Below are 22606 nucleotides of genomic sequence, written 5' to 3'. Positions count from 1 at the left end.
CACAGACAAAAAAAACATGCTTTAATGAAATAATAAGCGTGCGACAATGATTTAAAAACATGGGGCGGGAAGGGAGAAAAAAAAAGACGTCATGCAATTGATGTTCTGGTTGTTTCTTCCTAGGAAAGACTTACAGGCCTTTTTTGTTTTTGCATTTAAAAGCGTGTTCTGGACCTGTGGGCAGATTTGATCCATATGGGAGCTGAGCCCCACCCCGCAGCACGAAGGAGGAAAGAGTTAAAAAACAAACAAAACAATAACAGGACAGATCACGTAAGCCCAGAAAAGGGAATCCAGAAATTTAGCGGAACGGAGAAAGTCGGTGTTAAAGAAGCGGCATACCGTTGTCGTCGCACGACTCGGACTGGAAGGAGCTGAGCGACTGGACTTCCGACATGCTCCCCCTGGTGTTGAAAGGGTGACACGCGCTCTCCTCTACGGGTTTCTTGGTCACGCAGTCCAAGTCCACCACTTTGGCTAAGGGGGCACATACAAATTCTTGTTTCTTTTACAAAAACTTCAAATACATATAAATACACAAACACATAAAAAAGAGAATATTTACTATTTCTTTATTTTATTTGTTTATATATAGCGGAAAACACTCAGGTGACTTGAAGTTTCGCTCTGAGACCCTCAATTTGGCCAAATTTCAAAATGTCTTATATGCATGTGTGATACATCATTGGAAAGCTTAAAATCTCCATTTTCTGGGGGTGGAAAAATTTTGAACAGGAGGACATTTTGAAAAAACAAACAAACATTTTTTTAAACAGAAAAACCCTAACTGGAGGTGAGAGCATGCGAAGGCATGGTTAAAGACGCCATGATTTTAACGGATTATTATCGCACACTTCTCTCTTTTTGATCCAAAAACTCCATGTAGCATGAATCACCGAGTGTCAAGACACAGCTGTGAATGGCCACAGCTGGATTTTTGGGTGATTTTATGGGTGAAACATGGTCATATAATAAGGTTCGCGATGCAGGAATCGCTGACATCAAGGAGTGGTCAAGATTTTCATTTTGATATATTTATCCTTTTGAATTTTTTTTTCCCCCCTTCAATTTTTCCTTGTTTGGATCGATAAATTATTATTTAACATATCGGAGAAAATGCAACAGTAACAAAAAAATACAATTAAGCGATAGTTACGAGGTAGATATCCGTGACTTTTTTACAGACGCTTTTTATTTTGATGTAATTTGTTTAAAAGTTTAAAATATGCGAGTAATTTTTACTTTTTTTTTTTTTTTAAACTAAATATTAGACATCAATTAATGATTCTAAGCTACAAATGACAGACATTTTGAATAATAAATATAATCACCTTCGTTTTATAGCAAGGTTGAAACAAAAGTGGTTACGTGACGTCTGCAAACGGGGGTTTCCAGGGTAAAACAGATAAACTAAAAATAGTTTGGGGGCTTAATGCACCATAAATCTGCTATGGCAGCATATAGACATATTGTTCTATCAAACACAATTGTTCTTTTGGCTTAAAATACAGCAGTTTATTTTGAAGAGAAGTGCTAGAGCAGAAACTGCTTTTTCAGCCTTGTCTGTGTTTTCCGCCACATATACGTATAATTTTTTTTTTTTTTTTTAATTTATGGGAGTACAAGAAAAAATAAAACCCAAAAATTACTAGATTTTTTTTAAAAATTATTTTTGGGGGTTCTATCTACTTAAAACAAAAATCTAAAATAATTAAAACGAAAAAAAGACAAAAAAACACTAATTACAGTAATTTAATATTTTTTCAAACAGAACCCCAAAACTACTAGAGGATTTTAAAATTTGATTTTTTGGGGGTCCTATCTACTTAAAACAAAAATCTAAAATAATTCAACAAAATAAAAAAAACACTAAATAATCTAATATTTTCCCCCCATTATAAAAATATAAATGAATAAATCAGAATATATCATACTAAGAGGATGAATTTTTTTTTTACACCTTTAAAATAAGCTTTTAAATCTATAAATTAAACAGAAAATATTTAAAATTTTGTTCTGAAAAATTAGTGTTATTGTTTAATAATTAAAATAACATTTAAAAAATAAGACAACACTGTATTAACTTATTTGTCCTTTTGAAAAACATTAATGATACAAAAAAGTTAACTATTCCTATTCTCTTTTTTTTTTTTTTTGAATTCACATATAAAGAAATACATTGGTTTAACTTGCTCTTTAGGTCTCCTTAGGCAGAGGGTCCACTTACTTATTTTCCCCCTTCTGTCAGAGTTTGCATGCTTTGCTCATTATCATTGGGTAATTGGGTGGTTTTAGTTGAAGCAGGCACCGTTTTTTTCATGTGTGCAGTTTTGACAAAGATCAGATCACATTTGATGGTGATTTTATGCAGAAATATGAGAAATTCCAAAAGGTTCAGATACTTTCTCATACCACTATATCCAAACTTGAAAAGTCAGTCTTGACTCGAGAACAATATACTGCAAAGGTTGAGTATTGAGTTAAATCACAGATAAAATGTAATCTCTAAGAAAAAAATGTAGGCAGATTTCAAGGGCTCAATTGAAAACTGCACATGGATTAGTCACGGATGAAGGGCGACACGCGCTCACCGTCGTAGTCGTAATCCCAGCTTGGCTTCTGGATGGAGTCGCTGTCCGACACCGAGTTGGAAGGCGGGGGCGGCGGCAGGTTGGGCGCCACGCTGCACACGGCCACCGTCTTGCGGTGTCCGTGCACGGCGTCCGGATTGAAGGTGCTGAACTCGGGGTGCTCCGGTATGGCCGAGCCCTCGAAGGAGTTGCGGTCAAGGTTGTTGCGCGAGTCGCTGGGAATGCTGGGCGTGTACGAGATGGGCCTCACGGGCACCTGCGGCGGGATGTCCGAGTAGACGTTCTTGTTGAACTTGGCGTCAAAGTAGGGCCTCTGCAGGAAGGAGTGCGGCGCGGCCGAAGCGCCGGCGCGCCCGTCGCCGTCCTTCGCCTTGGATTTCCCGCGGCACGCCTTCTTGCGCAGGAGGACGAAGAAGAGCACCAGGATGAAGATGCTGGAGACGAAGACCACGATGCCCACCGCCTCCTCCGGCCCGATGTTCCACGAGGTGGACACCATGTCGTTGCGGACGTCGTCGCAGGCGGGGCCGCCGAAGCCCGCCGAGCAGTCGCACTCGTACGAGCCGTGCGTGTTGTGGCAGCGCCCGCCGTTGCCGCACGGGTTCCGGGAGCACTCGTCCACGTCGCTCGTGCACCTGACGCGGCAGATAAACGCCGGTGCTTTTTAAATGAGCTCAATTGATTTTTAACTCATTGACGGCGCTAACACATTTCAATTCTATTGTAGCTGATGATAGCCAAAGGGTTGAATTTCACCCACCTGTCTCCCTGGAAACCAGCTTCACACTCGCACACCGGCCCGTCCAGACTATCGATACACTTGCCATTGTTTTTACAAGGGTTGTCCGTGCAAAATGAACCCAGCTGACACCTGTAGGTCAAAAACAAAAAGTGGAAATTCACGATATTGTCCAAAACAACGTACTCAGGAAAGGAAGTTAAGCAATACGGCAGTGCATCACTTCCGCAAAATGAGCAACTGTTCCAATCAGGCACTCCAAAGGAAGCCGTATCGGGTGCGGATACTGATACCGAGTATCGCTATAATTTGACATTTTTCATATGGAGTTTTGCATACAGACAACAGTATATAAATTGTGCAGATAAATAATGTACAGTGATCCCTCACTCCTTCGCGCTTCAAACTTTTTTTTTCAATTAAAAAAAAAAAAAAAGTTTTTTACTTAAAAATGTTAAGATATATGCATGTACAAATAATTGTTTTCTTACATACAGTGGTATGAAAAAGTATCTGAACCTTCTGGAATTCCTCACATTTCAGCATAAAATCACCATCAAATGTAATCTGAGCTTTGTCAAAATCACACAGATGAAAAACCTGCTTTAACTAAAACCACCCAAACATTTATAGGAGGGTTGTTCCGATCATGTTCTTTTGCTCCCGATCCGGTCATTTTAGTTTGAGTATCTGCCAATCCCGATATTTCCCGATCCGATTGCTTTTTTTTTTTTTTTTGCTCCCGATTCAATTCCAATCATTCCCGATAATTTTTCCCGATCACATACATTTTGGCAATGCATTAAGAAAAAAATGAATAAAACTCGGACGAATATATACATTCAACATACAGTACATAAGTACTGTATTTGTTTATTATGACAATAAATCCTCAAGATGGCATTTACATTATTAACATTCTTTCTGTGAGAGGGATCCACGGATAGAAAGACTTGTAATTCTTAAAGTATAAATGTGACTTTGTATATTGTGACTAAATATTGCCATCTAGTGTATTTGTTGAGCTTTCAGTACATGATACTGCAGCCATTCAACCCAAATGCATGATGGGAAGTGCGTAATGGTACCAATTGATATATCTTCTCAGCGTTGGGAAATAAAATAGGGTGTTAAGAAAAAGATCAACTACTACCTTTCTTCCCCACATTGCTTCCCACGATATTTCTGATCATTGAGAGAGGGATTGTAAGGCTTTAGCCAATTAAAAAAAGGCTTCAAAGGCTGCCAAAATTCTCTCTACTCATATTACGTTGCCTTTTAGTTCTATGTATACGTAATACGGTGCCATTATAGATTGAACCTGACAATGCGTGAGTGGGTAGTGCAGCGCATGCGTTAAATATTTTAATGTTATTACCGCCGTTGATGCGATAAATTTGACAGCCCCACTTTAAGCCAAAACTAGACTCTGGATGAGTGGAAGACATTTTGTCTGTAACGTTACATACAATTAGAAAACGATTTAATTAAAAAAAAAAAAAAAATTAAAAAAGGCATTTCCGATATTTTTTTGCCGATTCCGATACTTTGAAAATGAAGTGATCGGACCCGATCGGGACATCTCTAATTTATAGGTTTTCATATTTCAATGAGCAATTTAGTTTTCTGTTTATTTTAGCTATTTCCAGCTCGCTATATTGATTACTGCAATGTTTCTTTACCGCTCCGGAAATCAGACACGTGCTTTCACACACACCGCTTCCCGGGAAAGTCCTGGACATAATACTAAGTCGCGACCTGTTAAATGTCCGCGTCATCTCTTGTGTCAGTCGACCCAGGAAATTGCTTTCACACACAAGGGCTGCCCATTTAAATCCTGGGTTTTAAACGGTGTTTAGGGGTGTGTGAAAGGGGCTTAACGCTGTTTTTAACAACACAGGGAGTGAGGGAAAAAAATGAGGGATCACTGTAGTACAAATCATACATCTTTTAGGAGATTGGAGGTAGTCCTTTTACCTCAGTCCCGAGTATTGTCCTCTGCACTGGCAGTAGAAGTCGTCCCCCCGGGGTACGCAGGTGCCCCCGTACAGGCAGGGGTTGGAGTCGCAGGGGCTCAACTCGCAGTGGGTGCCCATGAAAGAGGCGGGACACTTGCAGAAGTAGCCTGAGGAGGTCCAACACACATGTGTGTTATCTTTGCCATTTAAAATTCAGTATTTTTCTTTATGGAGTCTGGCATGTAGAAAACACACACTATTTGTGGACAATATGGAAGCAAACTACCCCCAAAAAATCCTTTAAGATACACAACAGATGTTAGTTTGATTGCCCAGAGTGGTGCCCTAATATTTTTGTTGACACTGTGCTCATCAACTGTCTAGCATTAAATTTGACTTTCATGAAAAAACATTAGGCTTTCTTTAAATCTAATATTTATTTTATGGAGTCTTGGATTGTGTGGGAAAACAATGCACATTTTTCCATTTACCCAGTTGTACAAATACTTGTAACATATTTTTATTTTATTATTTCATACTTTCTAATGTAGCTTTTGAATAAATTTGTCAAGATCTTCTTTATAGTTAAAACTACCTCCTTCAGTCATCAGCGACATCTGGTGGACATGTCTTGCTATTGCTATTTTTTTTTAAAGCCAAAAGGAGAATTCATGCTAACTTCATGTGGAGTTGTAATTATGGTAAATACCACTTTGTCGAGTGGAAAATTGCATGCGAACGCCCTCTCGAGTTGCACTCAAGAATGCTGCCTTCACATGCAATGACAACACAACGAAAATGTTTACAGCACAAACGATCGACACCATTTTAATAAAAATGGAGGGCTAGTTGACCTCAGATTGACCTATAAAAGGATTGGAAATATTTTAAAAACGATAGCAGCACAAACGATTGACATCATTTTTATATAAATTTGTGTCTGATGTAACTAAACGGAAGTAGCAAAATAAGCACACGTAGAGTACGCAATCGTAATGAATTCATTAGCAAGGGGTAAGGATGATCTTTTCAGTAAATCAACGTACCTCCATTAGGCCTGGGGTTGCACACCCCGCCGTTACTGCAGGGATTGCTGGAGCAGCTCTCCGGCGGGGAAAGCGCGCAGCCGGGCGCCACGTCTTCCAGCGCCTCCATGACGGCGTGCGCCCGCCGCGCCTTGGTGTTCAGCGGCAGATCCTGACCGTTGAGCGCGATGGCTTCCATGCAGCCGCGGAAGCCGTCGGCCACGGGCAGGTTGCGCCCCAGGCGAGCGGCCGGGGCGGCGCGCTGGCGAACGTGGCCGCCGAAGTAGATGCTGTCGTCCAGGTTGAGGGTACGCAAGGTGCCAGGCGCCTTCCCAGAAGCGGCGTGCACGCGGTCCACCACCAGCTTGGCGTAGTTGCCTTCCACCTCCAGGGAGACCGAGTGCCACTCGCCATCGTTCACTGCGGCGCTGTGGACGGACACCAGGCCGGGGCCGCTGCCGCAGTCGAATCGGTACTGCAGTCGACCGTTCACGATCTGTCGGACAAAAGAAAAGAGGCTTTCGATCTTCTGACGTCGATTAACATCCAACTGTATATATTTCATTCTGTCATCTGTAGTTAGCCTCCCTGGCAGCCTGAAAAGAAGTTTTTTTCAACGGACCTCCAGGATGCTGTAGTCGGTGCCCTTGGCGAACATGACGGTGGCGTGTGCGGAGAAGGTGCGCAGGCTGAGGGACAGCTTCATCTGCTCCTTGTTATCGTTCTCCATCAGGTGGTACTTGACGTAGCCGCTGCCGCTGAACGTCAACGAGTGCCCGTCTAAAAAAACGTAAAACGGATGAAAAAATGTCAAATCCATTTGTTTTACTTTAAATATTCATTTCTTTTCCATGTAGGGGTAAAATTTTTCTGTCTCGGTTGGAGATGTTTAAATTTTTGCCATAAAATTTTCGACTGATGTTGTTATATATTTTTTTCCCCACTATTTTTTTTTTTTTTTTACAGATGAAAACATTTACAGTAACTGTCACTTAACTGCTTTTACTTTATTTTTTTTAAATGTTTTTATTCTTTTGTGTTTTAATGCCTGTTTTTATTTATTTTAATTTTATTTTATTGCTTTTATTGAATTTTTCTTTTAATATAATGATCACTTCCAATCATCATTTTAACTCGTCGGCTGCTAATGCCGCTGATCGACGTCAAATCCATTTGAGCATCATGTTTCACCAATTTTTTTATCATAATTTTTTTTAAAAAAGAAGAGTGAATGACTGTTTTAATCATTCGGTGCCAGTTTTTACAAAATATTTTTCATGTACATATTTTTAATTCAATAATATTAACAACAGTAAATATTCTCCATTTAAATGATTTTTGTTTCATTTCATTTAACATGAAAAATACAGGAAATATGCTCTCTATATTGGAACTTTTTTACAAATTAAAAAAAAAAAAAGGCAGAACAGTAAACATTTTCTTTTTTAAAGGGATCCTCTGTTTTTGAGACAAGTAATTCTTAAAAGCTAAATGTTAGTATGGGTTATAATCATTTGATATTAAAACCCCTCTTAATGTTTTTGTTTTAATAAAGTTTGTAAAATTATTTTAAGTGATAGGTCGCTATTCTTGTTACGTCGCAGCGCGTGACGTCACCGGTCCGATTGCCGAAATTCCAGCGTGTCACTCGTTAGCTTTCCCAACATGTCGTCAGTTCTACCCTACCTATTTGAACCAGATCTGAAAAGTGAAGAGCAGGACAGCACTGTCGGTTGTTCGCAAAACGAGCTTCAGGGAAAAATGTGTGCAGCAAATACCTGATAAGACAAAAGTTGGGCAAAACTGGTGATGCGAGAGAGTCCTGTTGGGAACTCCGGTTGGGAGCGAGAGTGTATGCTGTTCGGTTTTATTAGCAGATATTCAGGGTAAGCATATTGCGTTTTCAAACATCCGAATATAATTATGTAGATTGTTAGCATCCAGAGCTGTCGTGTGCTTACAGTACAGGCCAAAGAGCACACCTTGTGTAATCCATGTCTTGTACATTGTAACGCGTGGTAGCTAGGATACGTGTATAAAAGTATCAAAAAGGGGAGAAGCTTCCACTTATGCACATTTATTCACAAAAAATAATATTCCCACCTTGACCACTCTTCACTCGGGAGCTCAGCAGTATGCAAACACGCGTTCCCTGACGAACTCCCAACATTGTTGTAAGGTCCACGTCAGAGTCACTGTCGTCAGGCTACAGTGCTTTAATTATTTAGTATGATTTGGGGAAAACTCCCACGAAGAATAGTCAACAAAAAAGATAGCAATAGTAATCCAAATCCGCGTTTTTTACTCAGTCGAAGATCCAGAAATTAGACAAATACCATGGCAATGTCGCAGCCGTGATTAGGCCGTCGATTCCACAAAATAGACTAATCCGAAAAGCCGCTGTGGGACCGACGAATCCAAAAAATGGACAGATTCGAAACCAATATTGCAGACGTGGTGGGACCGTCGGATCCAGAAAATAGACGGATCCCTTACTTGACTGAGGATCCAGGAAAAATGTTCGGGCGCTAGTTGTAACGCGTGGTGGGTAGGATACGTGCATTCAGGGACCAAAAAGGGGGAGAAGCTTCCACTTATGCACATTTATTCACTAAAAATAATAATTGCACCTTGACCACTCACTTCACTCCCCTTGTTTCCATTTGACTGGAAATTGCATCCAAAAGCAGCACATTATGGCATTTTACTTCACGAGTTTAGGCAGCAATAAGCAATTGTTGAACACGAAAGATACCAATGACGTCATCACTGCGAGCCCGCAAATCATGGCGCCAACTAACGGTCAAAATATGGACTAAATATTATAAAATATTGCCATTGATTTAACATTTTATGTGTTTCTGACAACATATACAACGTACAAGAGAACAATTGTGGTTTATTAGAGCCTACATGTATTTAAGTTAGAGGATCACTTTAAAGCAACTTTGAAACTTTTAAATTTGGTCGATTGTACTGACACCGGTGGACAAAAGCGGTAGCGTTGTGTCTTAAGGACGTTTTCCATGAGGACAAGCACACACCCAAACAGTGTTGTAAAATCATCAATGAATCAAAAATCTCGCCTGCCGATGGATTAAACAATATTTCTGTTTCCAGTGGCAGTGTAGCTAACCCAAGCAAGTTCGGTTGCGGGGTCTGTCTCACCCGAACATTTGTTTTTATGTCCTTGAGGGCAGACACAGGTATACTTGGCGTCCACGCGCTCGTCGGCCACGCAGTCCAAGCCCTCCGGACAGGGGCTGTTATCGCAGGCGTTGTTCAGCGCGGGACACTCGCCGCCTGCGGAACGACAAGTGGCGTCACATGCAATGTTCCCTCTATTCTTTCATATGTCTGAGCAGACACACTAGATCCCTGAGCACACTGAGGACCACTGTGAGCAACCTCAGATGTTTATGCTGTGGCTACACACCTGTTCTGACAGCCATTCCATCTTAAAAGAACTGTGTTTCTTTTTTACTTTGAGTGGATGTGTTGCTGCCCGTTTGTTTAGCCATTATAAAGAGTCACTTATCTCCTCTGCACTGTTGTTAGCTAGCTAACTGCACGTATGGGCACGACACTTTGGCAAACACTGTCAATGCTATGATTGGCTGCGTAGTGTCAGTGAACTGAATGATGGTATTGGCTAGACCTGTCACGCTTTAAGTTAAGTTGCAGAAGGATATACGTTATTGGTCTAATTTACTAGATTATATCAGTTCTAAGATTAGATATGAATGAACACATTTCCGTTCAATTTTATTTTGTGTGCTGCATAGATTCTCTTGTCCTAATGAGCTACCTCGGCACTGGCAGGTGGCGACGCGGCGGTGGCGAGGCGTGACGAAGCTGAGGCGCGCCGTGCTGTAGGTGGACATGGCGGCGCGGTCCAGCGTCACCTCCTCGTCGCAGAAGCGCAACGGGCAGTCCATGCCCGCGCAGAGCTTCTGGAACACGCGCACGATGCGCACCCCCGTCATTTCTTCCATCACGCTCGCTGACGAGTTCAGCTTGCGGAAAACAACCTGGACCAAAAAAAAAAAAAAAAAATTACAACAAAAAGAAATATTGGGAAAGCAGGACGAATCTAAAAAAAATCTTTTAGAAAGATTTCAATTAAAAAAAAAAAAGTAATCTAAATTAGTGAGACTACAAATTTTTAACTACCGTATTTTCTGCACTATTGTGTGCAACTAAAAGCTATTTTCTCAATTCCTGATGCGCCTTATAGTGCGGAAAATATTGTTATTTATACATTATACCGTTTTTTAAAATTTCTATTTAAAGATACATAATTTAAATTAATGATGAAGTTTTTGACATAAAAAGGTTACAAATTTATAAAAATGTATGTATTAAAAAAAGTTATTTACATTAATTTATTTGGGAATTTTATTTTTATTATTATATAATTAGGTATAATATATCTATGTATTATATATATTTTTTTAATTTATATGATATATATGTATACTGCATACAAATATAATTTATAATTATATTATTTAACTTTTTATGTTAATTTGTTTAATTTACATGAATAATATTCTCATTGAAGTCACTTTTTCAAATATCATTTCTACGATACTTTTTAAAATATTTTATGATGACAATATTACAAATGAATAACAATACAACTACACTTGAATGAAATCAAGTGTAGTTGATTTCAGTATGTGTTTAAAAAAAAAAAAAACTTGCAAAATGACAACCTTTTTTCATTTTAATATCAATAACAAGTTATTTATAAATATTTTAGAAAATGTATTTTAAAAATAATGAATATTTTAATATACTTAATAAAAACATAAAATAGCAATCATATGAATCAATAATAGTAATGAAAATTTTTAAATATCAAATGAATCAATAGTAATAAAAATACTTAAAAATATATTAAAATTCAAAACCTAAGTTCAATAAAAACTGCCAATTTAAAATAAAAATAAAAAAATGTATTTGTAAAAAAAGATTTGCATTTTAATTCAATAAAATAATAAAATATCAATCAAATGAATCAATATTAATTAAAAAATACTTACAAATATATTAAATTAAAATTCAAAAGGTCAATAAAAATGGCAAATTTTAGAAAAAGTATTTAAATGTTTTCGCAAAGATATATATTTTAACGAATGTAATAAAACAATGTCACTCAAATGAATCAATAGTAATAAAAATACTTAAAAATATATTAAAATTCAAAACCTAAGTTCAATAAAAACTGCAAATTTAAACTTTTTTTAAAAAATGTATTTGTAAAAAAAGATTTGCATTTTAATGAAATAAAATAAAATATCAATCAAATGAATCAATAAAAAATACTTACAAATATATTAAATTAAAATTCAAAAGTTCAATAAAAATAGCAAATTTTAGAAAAAAGTATTTAAATGTTTTTGTAAAGATATACTGTATATTGTAACGAATGTAATAAAACAATGTCACTCAAATGAATCGATAATAGTAATTAAAAAAATATTTGAAAATATATTAAAATTTAATACTTGAAATTTTAGAAAAAGGATTTGTAAAAAAAAGTTGTATATTTAATGAACTTAATAAAATATCAATGAAATGAATCAATACTAGTGACAAAAAAATATTACAATTCTAAACTTAAGTTCAATAAAAAAAATATTTGTTCTTGTTTCCCCCTCGTCTGACCTCCTGAGACTGGTACGGACTCCCGGATCTCTCCAACGCCAGCAGGACGTCCAGGTCGCCGGCGCGCTCGGCCGACGGCTGCAGGCTGACCAGCTGCACGTCGCTCCGGCGTACGCCGGCGATGTTCCTCAGCGCCCTCTGGAAGTTGCGCCAGTGGTCGCCGACGAACTCCTCGGGCGCCGTGCCGGCGAAGCGCACGGTCACCGAGTTGTCCAGCGCCCGGCGAGCGGCCCGCCGCACGTGCACGTTGACGTCGGCCGTCGCCCAGAAGCGCCCGTCCGTCACCGTCACGTTGAGCGCGTAGTGGCCGGCGTCCAGCGGCCGCAGGGCGATCACTTTCCCGTCCGACGCCGACACCGAGAAGGAGGGCGGCGAGGACGACGGGGGCGCCAGGCCGTAGCGCAGCGTGTCGTACACGTCCTGGTCGGTGGCGTGGATCTTGCCCAGGACGCCGCCCGCGTACTCCTCGCCCGCCGTCGACACGAAAATGTCTAGCGGGAGGACGGCCGGCGGGTACACGCTCTCCTCGATCACGCGCACGTCCACGAAGGCGCTGGACCGCAGGGGCGGGTCGCCGCTGTCCGACACCTGCGGGGTCATTCGTTTCATCATCTCTCTTCTCAATTGCCCATTTTCATGCCATGTAATGAACTTGCTATACAAATCAAATTTGCCTTGGCATGCCATTCTATATTATCATTTCTTTCCTATCCAGCAGAGGGCACTGGCGGCCTTCACGAGGAAGTGGAAGTCTGTCTCCGCAAGCAGATGGTCAAACAGCAGCAGTTGGAAGAAAAAAATTGCAGAGTCAACGACATCACACCTTCATCATTCTGTGCCTTAACAGACGCCATCCCGCCCCCTCGAATCACTACACTTTGAAATGAAAAGTAAAGAATTATTGCAGTTCCTTTAATATTCCCTCATTTTTTCCAATTGGCTCTTTATCAGGGGTGTCAAACTTTTGACCCACCAGGGGGTCCAACTCGGGGTCGTTCTGCCTGACAGTGGGCACGTCCTAGCTCATTCGTACTGTAAGTACAAAATCAAATACCTTTATTTTGAAACTGGCGCCATAAAACCGGAGATTTGTGCACTTCAGCGGTACCTCGACACACAGTCGCTTCGACACACAATCTTTTCGACATCCGACGTAAAACTTGACTCGCCATTTGTTTCTACATCTGACGACACGCTCGAAATACGACGATTTATGACAGCGTCGCAGCTTCTTTGTTTTGCCATAAGACGGACGCACAGATTTTCCTGTGAGAGAAATCGACACGGGTTCCAAGAATGTTAGTGCAGGTGGTGTAAAAGGAAAAAGGTGAGGCTTACCATCGAACTGACGATGGAAATTGTAGAAAAATATGAGCATGGTGTGGGTATCCGTGAACTGGTTCGACAATACGCCCATAGAATGTGGACGTCGACGGTCCTCCTCCGACCTCCGTTCGATAGTTAAGGTGACAATTCTTATTGTGGTAACTAAAGGTGGGAATCTTTGGGCACCTAACGATTCGATTATGATTCAGAGGCTCCGATCGATAATTGATGCACCATCCCTGCTTTTAATGTTTTGACCATTAGTTCCAAAATTGTTCAAAAATCCCCTCAAGCTAAACCAAATTACTATTTCAGTATCAAGTTACCAGTTCAAAACAGTAAATAAAATAATCAAGTCCCCATTCTGAATCAGCAGCTTTAAACTACATTCATTTCATTTAATGTTGTGAATCAACTGTTAAAATTTCTCCCATTATTACATACAGTGGGGCAAATAAGTATTTAGTCAACCACTAATTGTGCAAGTTCTCCCACTTGAAAATATTAGAGAGGCCTGTAATTGTCAACATGGGTAAACCTCAACCATTCCAGAATGTGGAAAAAAACACAGAAAATCATATTGTTTGATTTTTTTAGGGATTTATTCGCAAATCATGGTGGAAAATAAGTATTTGGTCAATACCAACAGTTCATCTCAATACTTTGTTATGTACCCCTTGCTGGCAATAACAGAGGCCAAACGTTTTCTGTAACTCTTCACAAGCTTTTCACACAGTGTTGCCGGTATTTTGGCCCATTCCTCCATGCAGATCTCCTCTAGAGCAGTGATGTTTTGGGGCTGTCGTTGGGCAACACGGACTTTCAACTCCCTCTGCAGATTTTCGATGGGGTTGAAACCTGGAGACTGGCTAGGCCACTCCAGGACCTTGAAATGCTTCTTCCGAAGACACTCCTTTGTTGCCCTGGCTGTGTGTTTGGGATCATTGTCATGCTGAAAGACCCAGCCACGTCGCATCTTCAATGCCCTTGCTGACGGAAGGAGATTTTCACTCAAAATCTCTCAATACATGGCCCCATTCATTCTTTCCTTTACACAGATCAGTCGTCCTGGTCCCTTTGCAGTAAAACAGCCCCAAAGCATGATGTTTCCACCCCCATGCTTCACAGTGGGTATGGTGCAATTCAGTATTCTTTTTCCTCCAAACAAGAGAACCTGTGTTTCTACCAAAAAGTTCTATTTTGGTTTCATCTGACCATAACACATTCTTCCAGTCCTCTTCTGGATCATCCAAATGCTCTCTAGCAAACCGCAAACGGGCCTGGACGTGTACTTTCTTCAGCAGGGGAACACGTCTGGCAGTGCAGGGTTTGAGTCCCTGGCGGCGCATTGTGTTACTGATAGTAGCCTTTGTTACTGTGGTCCCAGCTCTCTGTAGGTCATTCACTAGGTCCCCCCGTGTGGTTCTAGGATTTTTGCTCCCCGTTCTTGTTATCATTTTGACGTCACGGGGTGAGGAGGGAGTTGAAAGTCCGTGTTGCCCAACGACAGCCCCAAAACATCACTGCTCTAGAGGAGATCTGCGTGGAGGAATGGGCCAAAATACCAGCAACAGTGTGTGAAAAGCTTGTGAAGAGTTACAGAAAACGTTTGGCCTCCGTTATGACCAACAAAGGGTACATAAAAAAGTATTGAGATGAACTTTTGGTATAGACCAAATACTTATTTTCCACCATGATTTGCAAATAAATATTTTAAAAATCAAACAATGTGATTTTCTGTTTTTTTTTTTTTTTTCTCCACATTCTGTCTCTCATGGTTGAGGTTTACCCATGTTGACAATCACAGGCCTCTCTAATATTTTCAAGTGGGAGAACTTGCACGACTAGTGGTTGACTAAATACTTATTTGCCCCACTGTCATTTCCCTTCTGTTTGCTTTCGACATGTCAAAGTCTGTTTTAAAGATAGATCCAAGTCAAGATTTTGCCCATTTAGGAGTACTTTATATAAAAAGTTATTTAGGTTCGCAACAACAGAGCCTTCCAGAGAAGTCTACTGCTTTAAGATGGCGGCAAGTCTGTCATTTCGCATCTAGTTCTCTAAAGATGTTCTAACGCCGCCGTCGTCTCTCATTTCGCATCTAGTTCTACATAAATGTGATATCTACCGTAGCATTACGTGGCCGTATGTTAGTAGCAATTAGCAACTCTTGCTTTGTTTGTGGCAGCTGTCGGCTGCAGTCAGGTATTATTGTTTTTTTTTTTATCTAGTGGCACATGATATTTAATCTCGGTCTGTTCCTCATTGTGTCTCTTGCCACTAGAAGGCAGTGTATCCACCCAAATCTATCCAACTAAATGCAAACACTTTTAAAACAAACCATTACAACGCTGCTTTAATTAAAGGAATACTCAAAGCAGCAAAATTTAATTTGCACCTTTTTTCTAATCGATGAATTGTTGCAGCACTACACGAAACCAACAGGAAGTGACCTGAAATCAACAGGAAGTAGCCTGGAAATGCCCTAAAATCAACAGAAAATGATCCAAAATGTACAGAAAGTGACCTGTAGGTAGCCTCCAATGACAAGGAAGTGACCCAAAATAAAATCTTTGACTTCCATGATTGATGTCCAATTGATTGAAACTGAGAGGACTGGCTGTGAATGCCCCTCCCAGTCCAAATGCATTGGATGTCTAGCGCCGTCAATGGCCCAGCAGGGCCGAGAACCAAAAGTGGTATTTTCCATGTGGCAAAATGGATTTTGTCATGCGGCATTTTTTTGGTATGTGGTTAAATGGATTTTTTGGTGGGTATGTGGCAGTTATGAGGGCCATGCACGTCCATCTCATTGACGGCTATGCACGTCCAAATTTTCCATTCATTTTAAATGGCTGAAAAACACGTATGTCTGTGATTTTTTAACATACACTTAGCATTACAGCGCGTTAACATTCAGCTGACACCCAAGTCAGGCTATGCCATTGACAGCTATGCAAGTCCAAATTTTCCATTCATATTAAATGGCAGAAAAATGCGTGGCTGTGATTTTTGGCCATCCACTTACCATTACAGCGCATTAACATTCAACTAGCACCCAACTCAGGCTTTGCCATTGACGTCTATGAACATCCAAATTTTCCATTCATATTAAATGGTAAAAAAAGGTGTTGGTTACTTTTGAACATACATTTAGCATTACAGCGCATTGACATTCAGCGGACACCCAAGTCAGGCTATGCCAATGACGGCTATGCACGTACAAATTTTTCAAAATCCATTTCGCCATATACCAAAAAAATGCCACACGTCAAAATCTATTTTGCCACATGGCAAAAAAAATGCCACATGGCAAAATCCATTTTGCCACATGGCAAAAAATTGCCACAGGGCAAAAAAAAATGCCACATGGCAAAATTAATTTTGCCACATGGCAAAAAAACGCCACATGGCAAAAAAAAAAATGCTACATGGCAAAATCGATTTTGCCACATGGCAAAAAAATGACATGGCCAAATCCATTTTGCCACATGGCAAAATCCATTTTGCAACATGGCAAAATCAATTTTGCCCCAAGGCAAAAAAAAAAAAAGCTACATGGAAAAATCAATTTTGCCACATGGCAAAACCATTTTTAGCCACATGGCCAAAAAAAATGCTACATGGCAAAATCAATTTTGTCACATGGCAAAAAAAATGCCACATGGCAAAATCCATTTTGCCACATGGCAAAAAAAATGCCATATGGCAAAATCAATTTTACCACATAGCAAAAAAATGCCATATGGCAAAAAAAATGCCACATGGCAAAGAAATGCCACACGGCAAAAAACATGCCACATGGCAAAAAAATGCCACATGGCAAAAAAATGCCACACGGCAAAATTGATTTTGCCACATGGCAAAAAACGCCACATGGCAAAAAACATGCCACATGGTAAAAAAAATGCCACATGGCAAAATCAATTTTGCCAATGGAAAAAAAATTGCCACATGGCAAAATCAATGTTGCCACATAGCAAAAAAATGCCACATGGCACATATCAAATACCACTTATGGTTCTCGCTGTCTCTCCAATGGCCGGCCCACGACGTGCGATATCTTTGCCATGAATGTAACCCGCGCGCGAACCAAATTGAGTTTGATGTCCCTGTTCTTGATGGGAACGGCGCAAACGCATACAAAAATAGATGGCGAAATGGTTACAAGTCCAAGAAGAAAACAACAAAAGGAAGCGAACCTGAACTTGAAGCAGGTAGCGTTCCTTGTCTCTCTTCCTCAGCGGCGCCGCCACCAGCAGCGCGCCGCTCGGGTCAATACGGAAAGCGGCGCCCGCGTCACCGTCGGCGATGGAGAAGGCGAAGGGTGGCCCGTTGTGGGAGGCGTCCCGGTCGGACACTTGCAGCTGAAGGACGGCTGTGCCTTCTGCTCGGTTCTCCTGCGGAAGGGACCGTGAGGATCCTTTCATCCTCCCCGTTCAAACCCATCGGATTTTACCTGTACGATGAGGCTGTAGTTGGCCTGGGAGAAGAGGGGCGGGTTGTCGTTGACGTCGGAAATGTCCACGTTGATCACGGCGCTGCCGGACAGCGGCGGCGTGCCGTTGTCCACGGCCAGCACCGTCAGCGTGTATCCCGACGTCTGGAGAAGGAGAACATTAACGAGGTCTTTTCGCCAAGGCAGAGACTAGCTAGCTAGCGCTCTTCTAAAAAGAATAATGACCTGCTCCCGGTCCAACTGGCGAGCCACTTTGAGCTGCCCCCGCAGCGGGTCGATGATGAAGGGGGTCTCTCCGTTGCCGTCCACGATGGCGTATCGTACGCGGCTGTACGACGGCCCGTCCGCGTCCTCCGCCATCGCCTGATCAACACGAAAAGAAAAAAAGAGCACGTTTTGCTCAAATCTGCTTTGATTGGAATTTATACTTTTATCAATGACGACAATGCAAAAAAAGAATGAAATAAAGAAAAGTGGGCCATCTAGTGGGGAAGGGAAAAATGACATTGATTATATGGTTTCAAACTCATTTTCAAAAATATCTAAATTAAATAGGGGTTATTTGTTCAACCTAAAACAATGAAATGATTTTCATTATTTTATATTTTATCTTTTAAGATTTTTTACAATTCATGAGCACCCTATTGCAATGTTAAGGATATATATATATATATATGTATTTTTTTTTCATGGAAAATGAAAATGGCCAATTTTGAAGCCTTAACATGCACGAAAACCCACCAAAATTTGCACATACGTGCGGCTTTGTGTCCATTTAGATCATTTTGCAATGTTGCGAGAAAATGTAACAAAATGGCTGAGTGGTGCCCCCTTAACTTTTTCAAAATGGCCTCTCCTATTAGGTTTTCTCAACAAAGAGCGATGAGATTTGGGGAGTCGCAAAAAGTCTCTTGCCCCCATGTTCCAAACCCAACAGGAAATCGGGTATTTTGGATTGAATGTGAAATTTATATCGAGTTAAAGGGTGCATATCTGAGACATTGGTACCTAGGGAGTAAGCCTGATCCTCCTCAAAATTGGTGAGACTGTTCAGGAGACATACTGTATGAGATATTAAGTTTTGAAAATTGTGAGTTTTCATTCACGTGCCTGACCTGGGTGGGGTGCCAAAGTCGGCCATTTTTTTGGCAACACGCCATATTCAGTAAATGACTAATAACTCCCTTAGTCAACCTTGTTCTTATCTGGCATGTACTGTATGTGAGGTATCCCAGCCTGAACACGACTGCATTGAAATATTACTCATTAGGCCTGGCGCCCCCTAGTGGGAACAGGAAACACCCTTTTTTACGAGACAGGCTCCTCCTTGAAGGGGAAAAAAAAAATCAATTGACCTTGAACCGGCATCAGGGGAGCCTTATGACATGTGTTCAGGTGCCTGATGAAAAATATTGAGGTTTCGTTGAAGCAGAGGGGTCCAAACAGAAAATTGAAAATGACAGTTGCCATTTTGTCTCGCCACAAATTTTGACCAATCATAACTTGGCAGATATACAATGTATCTGCACTATACTTCCTGTGCTTTGTAACAATCGTACCCTGAAGGGTCCTGTAGAAGGTCATTTGCCTCAACTCTGCAGCGCCAACTAGTGGCAAACAGCAAGTCACTCATTTTGCTTGTACATGTCCAGTTCTTTTCAGGTTGGTCATTGTTGTTACTATATTCCCCCGCTTTTCCGCAAAAACCACGAAAATAGAGGGAATACAGCGAATTTAAAAAAAAATTTTTTTTTTACTGTATTCCTTCGTTTTTCGCGGAAAAGCGGGGGAATACAGTGATTTTTTTTCGCGGTATACCCTCGTTTTTAGTAAAAACCGCAAACACAGCGAAAAGCGGGGGAATACAGTGAATTTTTTTCACTGTATTCCCTTGTTTTTCCGTTTTTGCGGAAAAGTGGGGGAATGCAGTGATTTTTCCACCCCGCTTTATTCCTTGTTGCATTTTGCGGTTTTTACAAAAAACGCGAAAAATGAGGGAATAAAGCGAAAACGTTTTCACTGTAATTCCCCTGCTTTTCACGGCGTACGTCCGAGTTGCGCCAAACGGCGAGGGCCAGTTCAGTCCTGCTTGCAGGCCTAGTTTTAAATTTATTACTTTATCTTTTATAATGTCCAATGTATTACTCATTTTAGCATTTTGATTATTTTATTCATTTGAGTTTCTCCTTTTTATGGTAAATTGCATTTATTTTTATTATTATTATTAAAATGTAGAAAAGCGCTATACAAGTATAACACCATACTAAATGTTTTTGGTTTCTTTGCTTTAAATTTCCACAAAGGATAACAATAATACTAACTTGATACATTCAAAAGTTTTATTTAAAAAAAAAAAAAAAAAATTTTTTTTTTTTTTTCCAAATTCGTTATTCATTTTTATGCTAAGGAACAATGTTAAAGTGAGTTGGGGAGCTTCATAAAACAAAATTAAAAGAAAAAAAAACTGTCCAACCATTTTATAGCATCGAACATCAACGATGCACCTTTCATTTGCAATTTAGCAAAATTTTGGAACGCGAATAATTGAAAATCAGACTGGGGCACTTTTTTTTTCAACCACGTTTGTTCTCACCGTCAAGACGGTCCTCCCCAGCTCGGCGTCTTCGCCCACGACGGCGGTGTAGACGCGCTGGCTGAAGACGGGCGCGTTGTCGTTGACGTCCGTCACGTTGATGTTGACGGTGGCCATGTCGCTGAGGGGCGGCGAGCCCCCGTCCGTGGCCTCCACCGTAATGTAGTACTCGGGAGACGTCTCGTAGTCTAGCGGCGTGATCACAAAGATGTCGCCTGAGGAACGAAGAAAAATGTTGGTGCCAGCATTTTTAGTCTGGAGGATGAAAAGTAGGACTTTTCATATAAAATACAGAGAGTGTTTTGCCTTTTGGTAATGCATATACTGTATATCATGGATGATATCAAGCTGTATGTCGAGAACGAGCGTGACATCGATTCCCTGATTCACCTCACGAGAATATACAGCAATGACATCGGGATGTCATTCGGACTAGATAAGTGTGGGCGAATGGTATCCAGAAGAGGGAAGGTGATCTCAACGGAAGTGGCTGAACTACCTGAAGGCAAGATAACAGATGTGCCGGACAGCTACAAATACCTGGGGATCCCACAGGCAAATGGGAACCATGAGGAAGCAACTAGGAGGTCTGCCACAACCAAATACTTACAGAAGGTGAGGCAGGTCCTCAAGAGTCAGCTGAATGGCAAGAATAAGATCCAGGTCATTAACAGCTATGCCCTACCAGTAATCAGATACCCTGCCGGCGTCATATCCTGGCCGCTGGAAGAGATGCAGGCCACCGACATCAAGACAGGGAAGCTCCTTACAATGCACGGAGGGTTTCACCCTAAGTCCAGCATCCTGAGGCTCTACACAAAGCGGAAAAAGGGAGGCGGAGGACTAGTGAGCATCAGAGTCACTATCCAGGAGGAAACTACATCCCTCCAAGAGTACATCATGAAAATGGCCCCCAGTGATGACCTGCTCGGTGAATACCTCAGGCAACAGAAGCCCAGTAAGAGGAGGACCCTGAGGAGATATCATGGAAGGACAAGCCCATGCATGGTATGTACCACCGACAAATTGAGAGGGTAGCTGACATGGGAAAAACATAACAGTGGCTGGAAAAGGCCGGACTGAAAGACAGCACGGAGGCACTGATCATGGCAGCACAACAACAGGTCCTAAACACAAGCTCAATAGAGGCCTGGGTCTATCACACCAGACAGGACCCAAGGTGCAGGCTATGCAAAGAGGCCCCTGAGACAGTCCAGCACATCGCAGCAGGGTATAAGATGCTGGCAGGCAAGGCATACATGGAACGACATAACCAGGTAGCAGGGATAGTCTACAAGAACATTTGTGCTGAGTACGGACTGGAGACTCCGGAGTCAAGGTGGGCGACACCTCTGAAGGGAATAGGTACCATTCTCGCACACACCATATAATTGTTTGCATTAGTCTAACACATTCATCTAACTATAGTTTAGGCAGACTTCATTCCATGCCCTTAGACACAGTAAAGTGAATCTCCTTATCAGGGCTCATGAGGGGGAAATGAAAAAAATGGTACAGTTTCCCGTAGGCACCGTCTAACTGTTTGTATTACTTTAACACACGTAATATAATTATTCAGGGAATAGTATCATTTCTCATATTTACTGTAGGACTGCACTACTAATATAAAATAAATAGCACACCATAGTTTAAAGAAGCAGAATAGATACACAAAGCCGTCTTATCACAGAAGCCCAACGTGTGCGTCACGAGCAAGATTGACGCACCAACTCTGGCAATCAGTTCTCCCGACAACAAACAAGGACAAAGACCAGCGTGCCTTGTCCTAAAACAAGTAGCGCCAGCCCGGATAACAAAGTTGATAGCGGGCGCTTGGGTTGTCAAGACCAGCGTCGGTCGCTGTGGCAACCACGCACGAACCTAAACCGCCCAAAACCGGTCAGAGAGGGATGATCCCAAAGCAGTGCCCAGACACACCTTCAGCCGGCCCACTCCACCACGGACTTTATAAAGACTGGACACTGAGATAACAAACGTTATTCGCTGCTCGGAAACTTTTCTATGTAGCCTTGTTTTGGATCCAGAATTGTCCCTCCGTCGTCCATTTTTGCTTTGTTTTTTGACCATCGTCGACGAATACATTTTCAACCTGTTTTCGGTGAGCCTTCTTCAAACTTTTGGAACATGGAGTCAGTACAAAGGGTTAACACAAGGAGCGAATGCGCGGAATTTCAGCCTTCCCGGTTGACTCGCGCGGGGGCGGTAAGCAGCGGAGCACCAC

The 22606-nt window shown here is 41.2% G+C and overlaps 1 protein-coding gene across 11 annotated transcripts in view; it reads right to left on the bottom strand.

The window, feature by feature from the left end:
• The window catches only part of fat1a (FAT atypical cadherin 1a), a 137159-nt gene that overhangs the window by 12094 nt on the left and 102459 nt on the right, over nt 1–22606 (bottom strand). For 7 of the 11 annotated variants that reach the window (XR_009064091.1, XR_009064095.1, XM_057842846.1 and 4 more), the window contains 13 exons: nt 20365–20579; nt 17997–18134; nt 17772–17915; nt 17515–17712; nt 11987–12574; nt 10122–10344; nt 9482–9616; nt 6936–7093; nt 6335–6809; nt 5308–5455; nt 3352–3462; nt 2592–3226; nt 343–477 (listed from right to left, as the gene is read on the bottom strand). Coding sequence is in view for 6 of the 11 variants with exons in the window: in XM_057842846.1 (XP_057698829.1) it covers nt 343–477; nt 2592–3226; nt 3352–3462; nt 5308–5455; nt 6335–6809; nt 6936–7093; nt 9482–9616; nt 10122–10344; nt 11987–12574; nt 17515–17712; nt 17772–17915; nt 17997–18134; nt 20365–20579 (3303 nt within the window). In the remaining 5 variants the exon portion in view is untranslated. Of the gene's footprint in view, nt 1–11; nt 203–342; nt 478–2591; nt 3227–3351; nt 3463–5307; nt 5456–6334; nt 6810–6935; nt 7094–9481; nt 9617–10121; nt 10345–11986; nt 12575–17514; nt 17713–17771; nt 17916–17996; nt 18135–20364; nt 20580–22606 lie in introns of those variants that run through there. The other 4 variants (XR_009064093.1, XR_009064092.1, XR_009064094.1 and 1 more) reach the window with 2 other exon arrangements.

This window comes from Corythoichthys intestinalis, chromosome 8, assembly GCF_030265065.1.
Source record: "Corythoichthys intestinalis isolate RoL2023-P3 chromosome 8, ASM3026506v1, whole genome shotgun sequence".
Classification (NCBI taxonomy): Eukaryota; Metazoa; Chordata; class Actinopteri; order Syngnathiformes; family Syngnathidae; genus Corythoichthys; species Corythoichthys intestinalis.
This window is presented reverse-complemented; position numbering and strand designations above follow the sequence as displayed.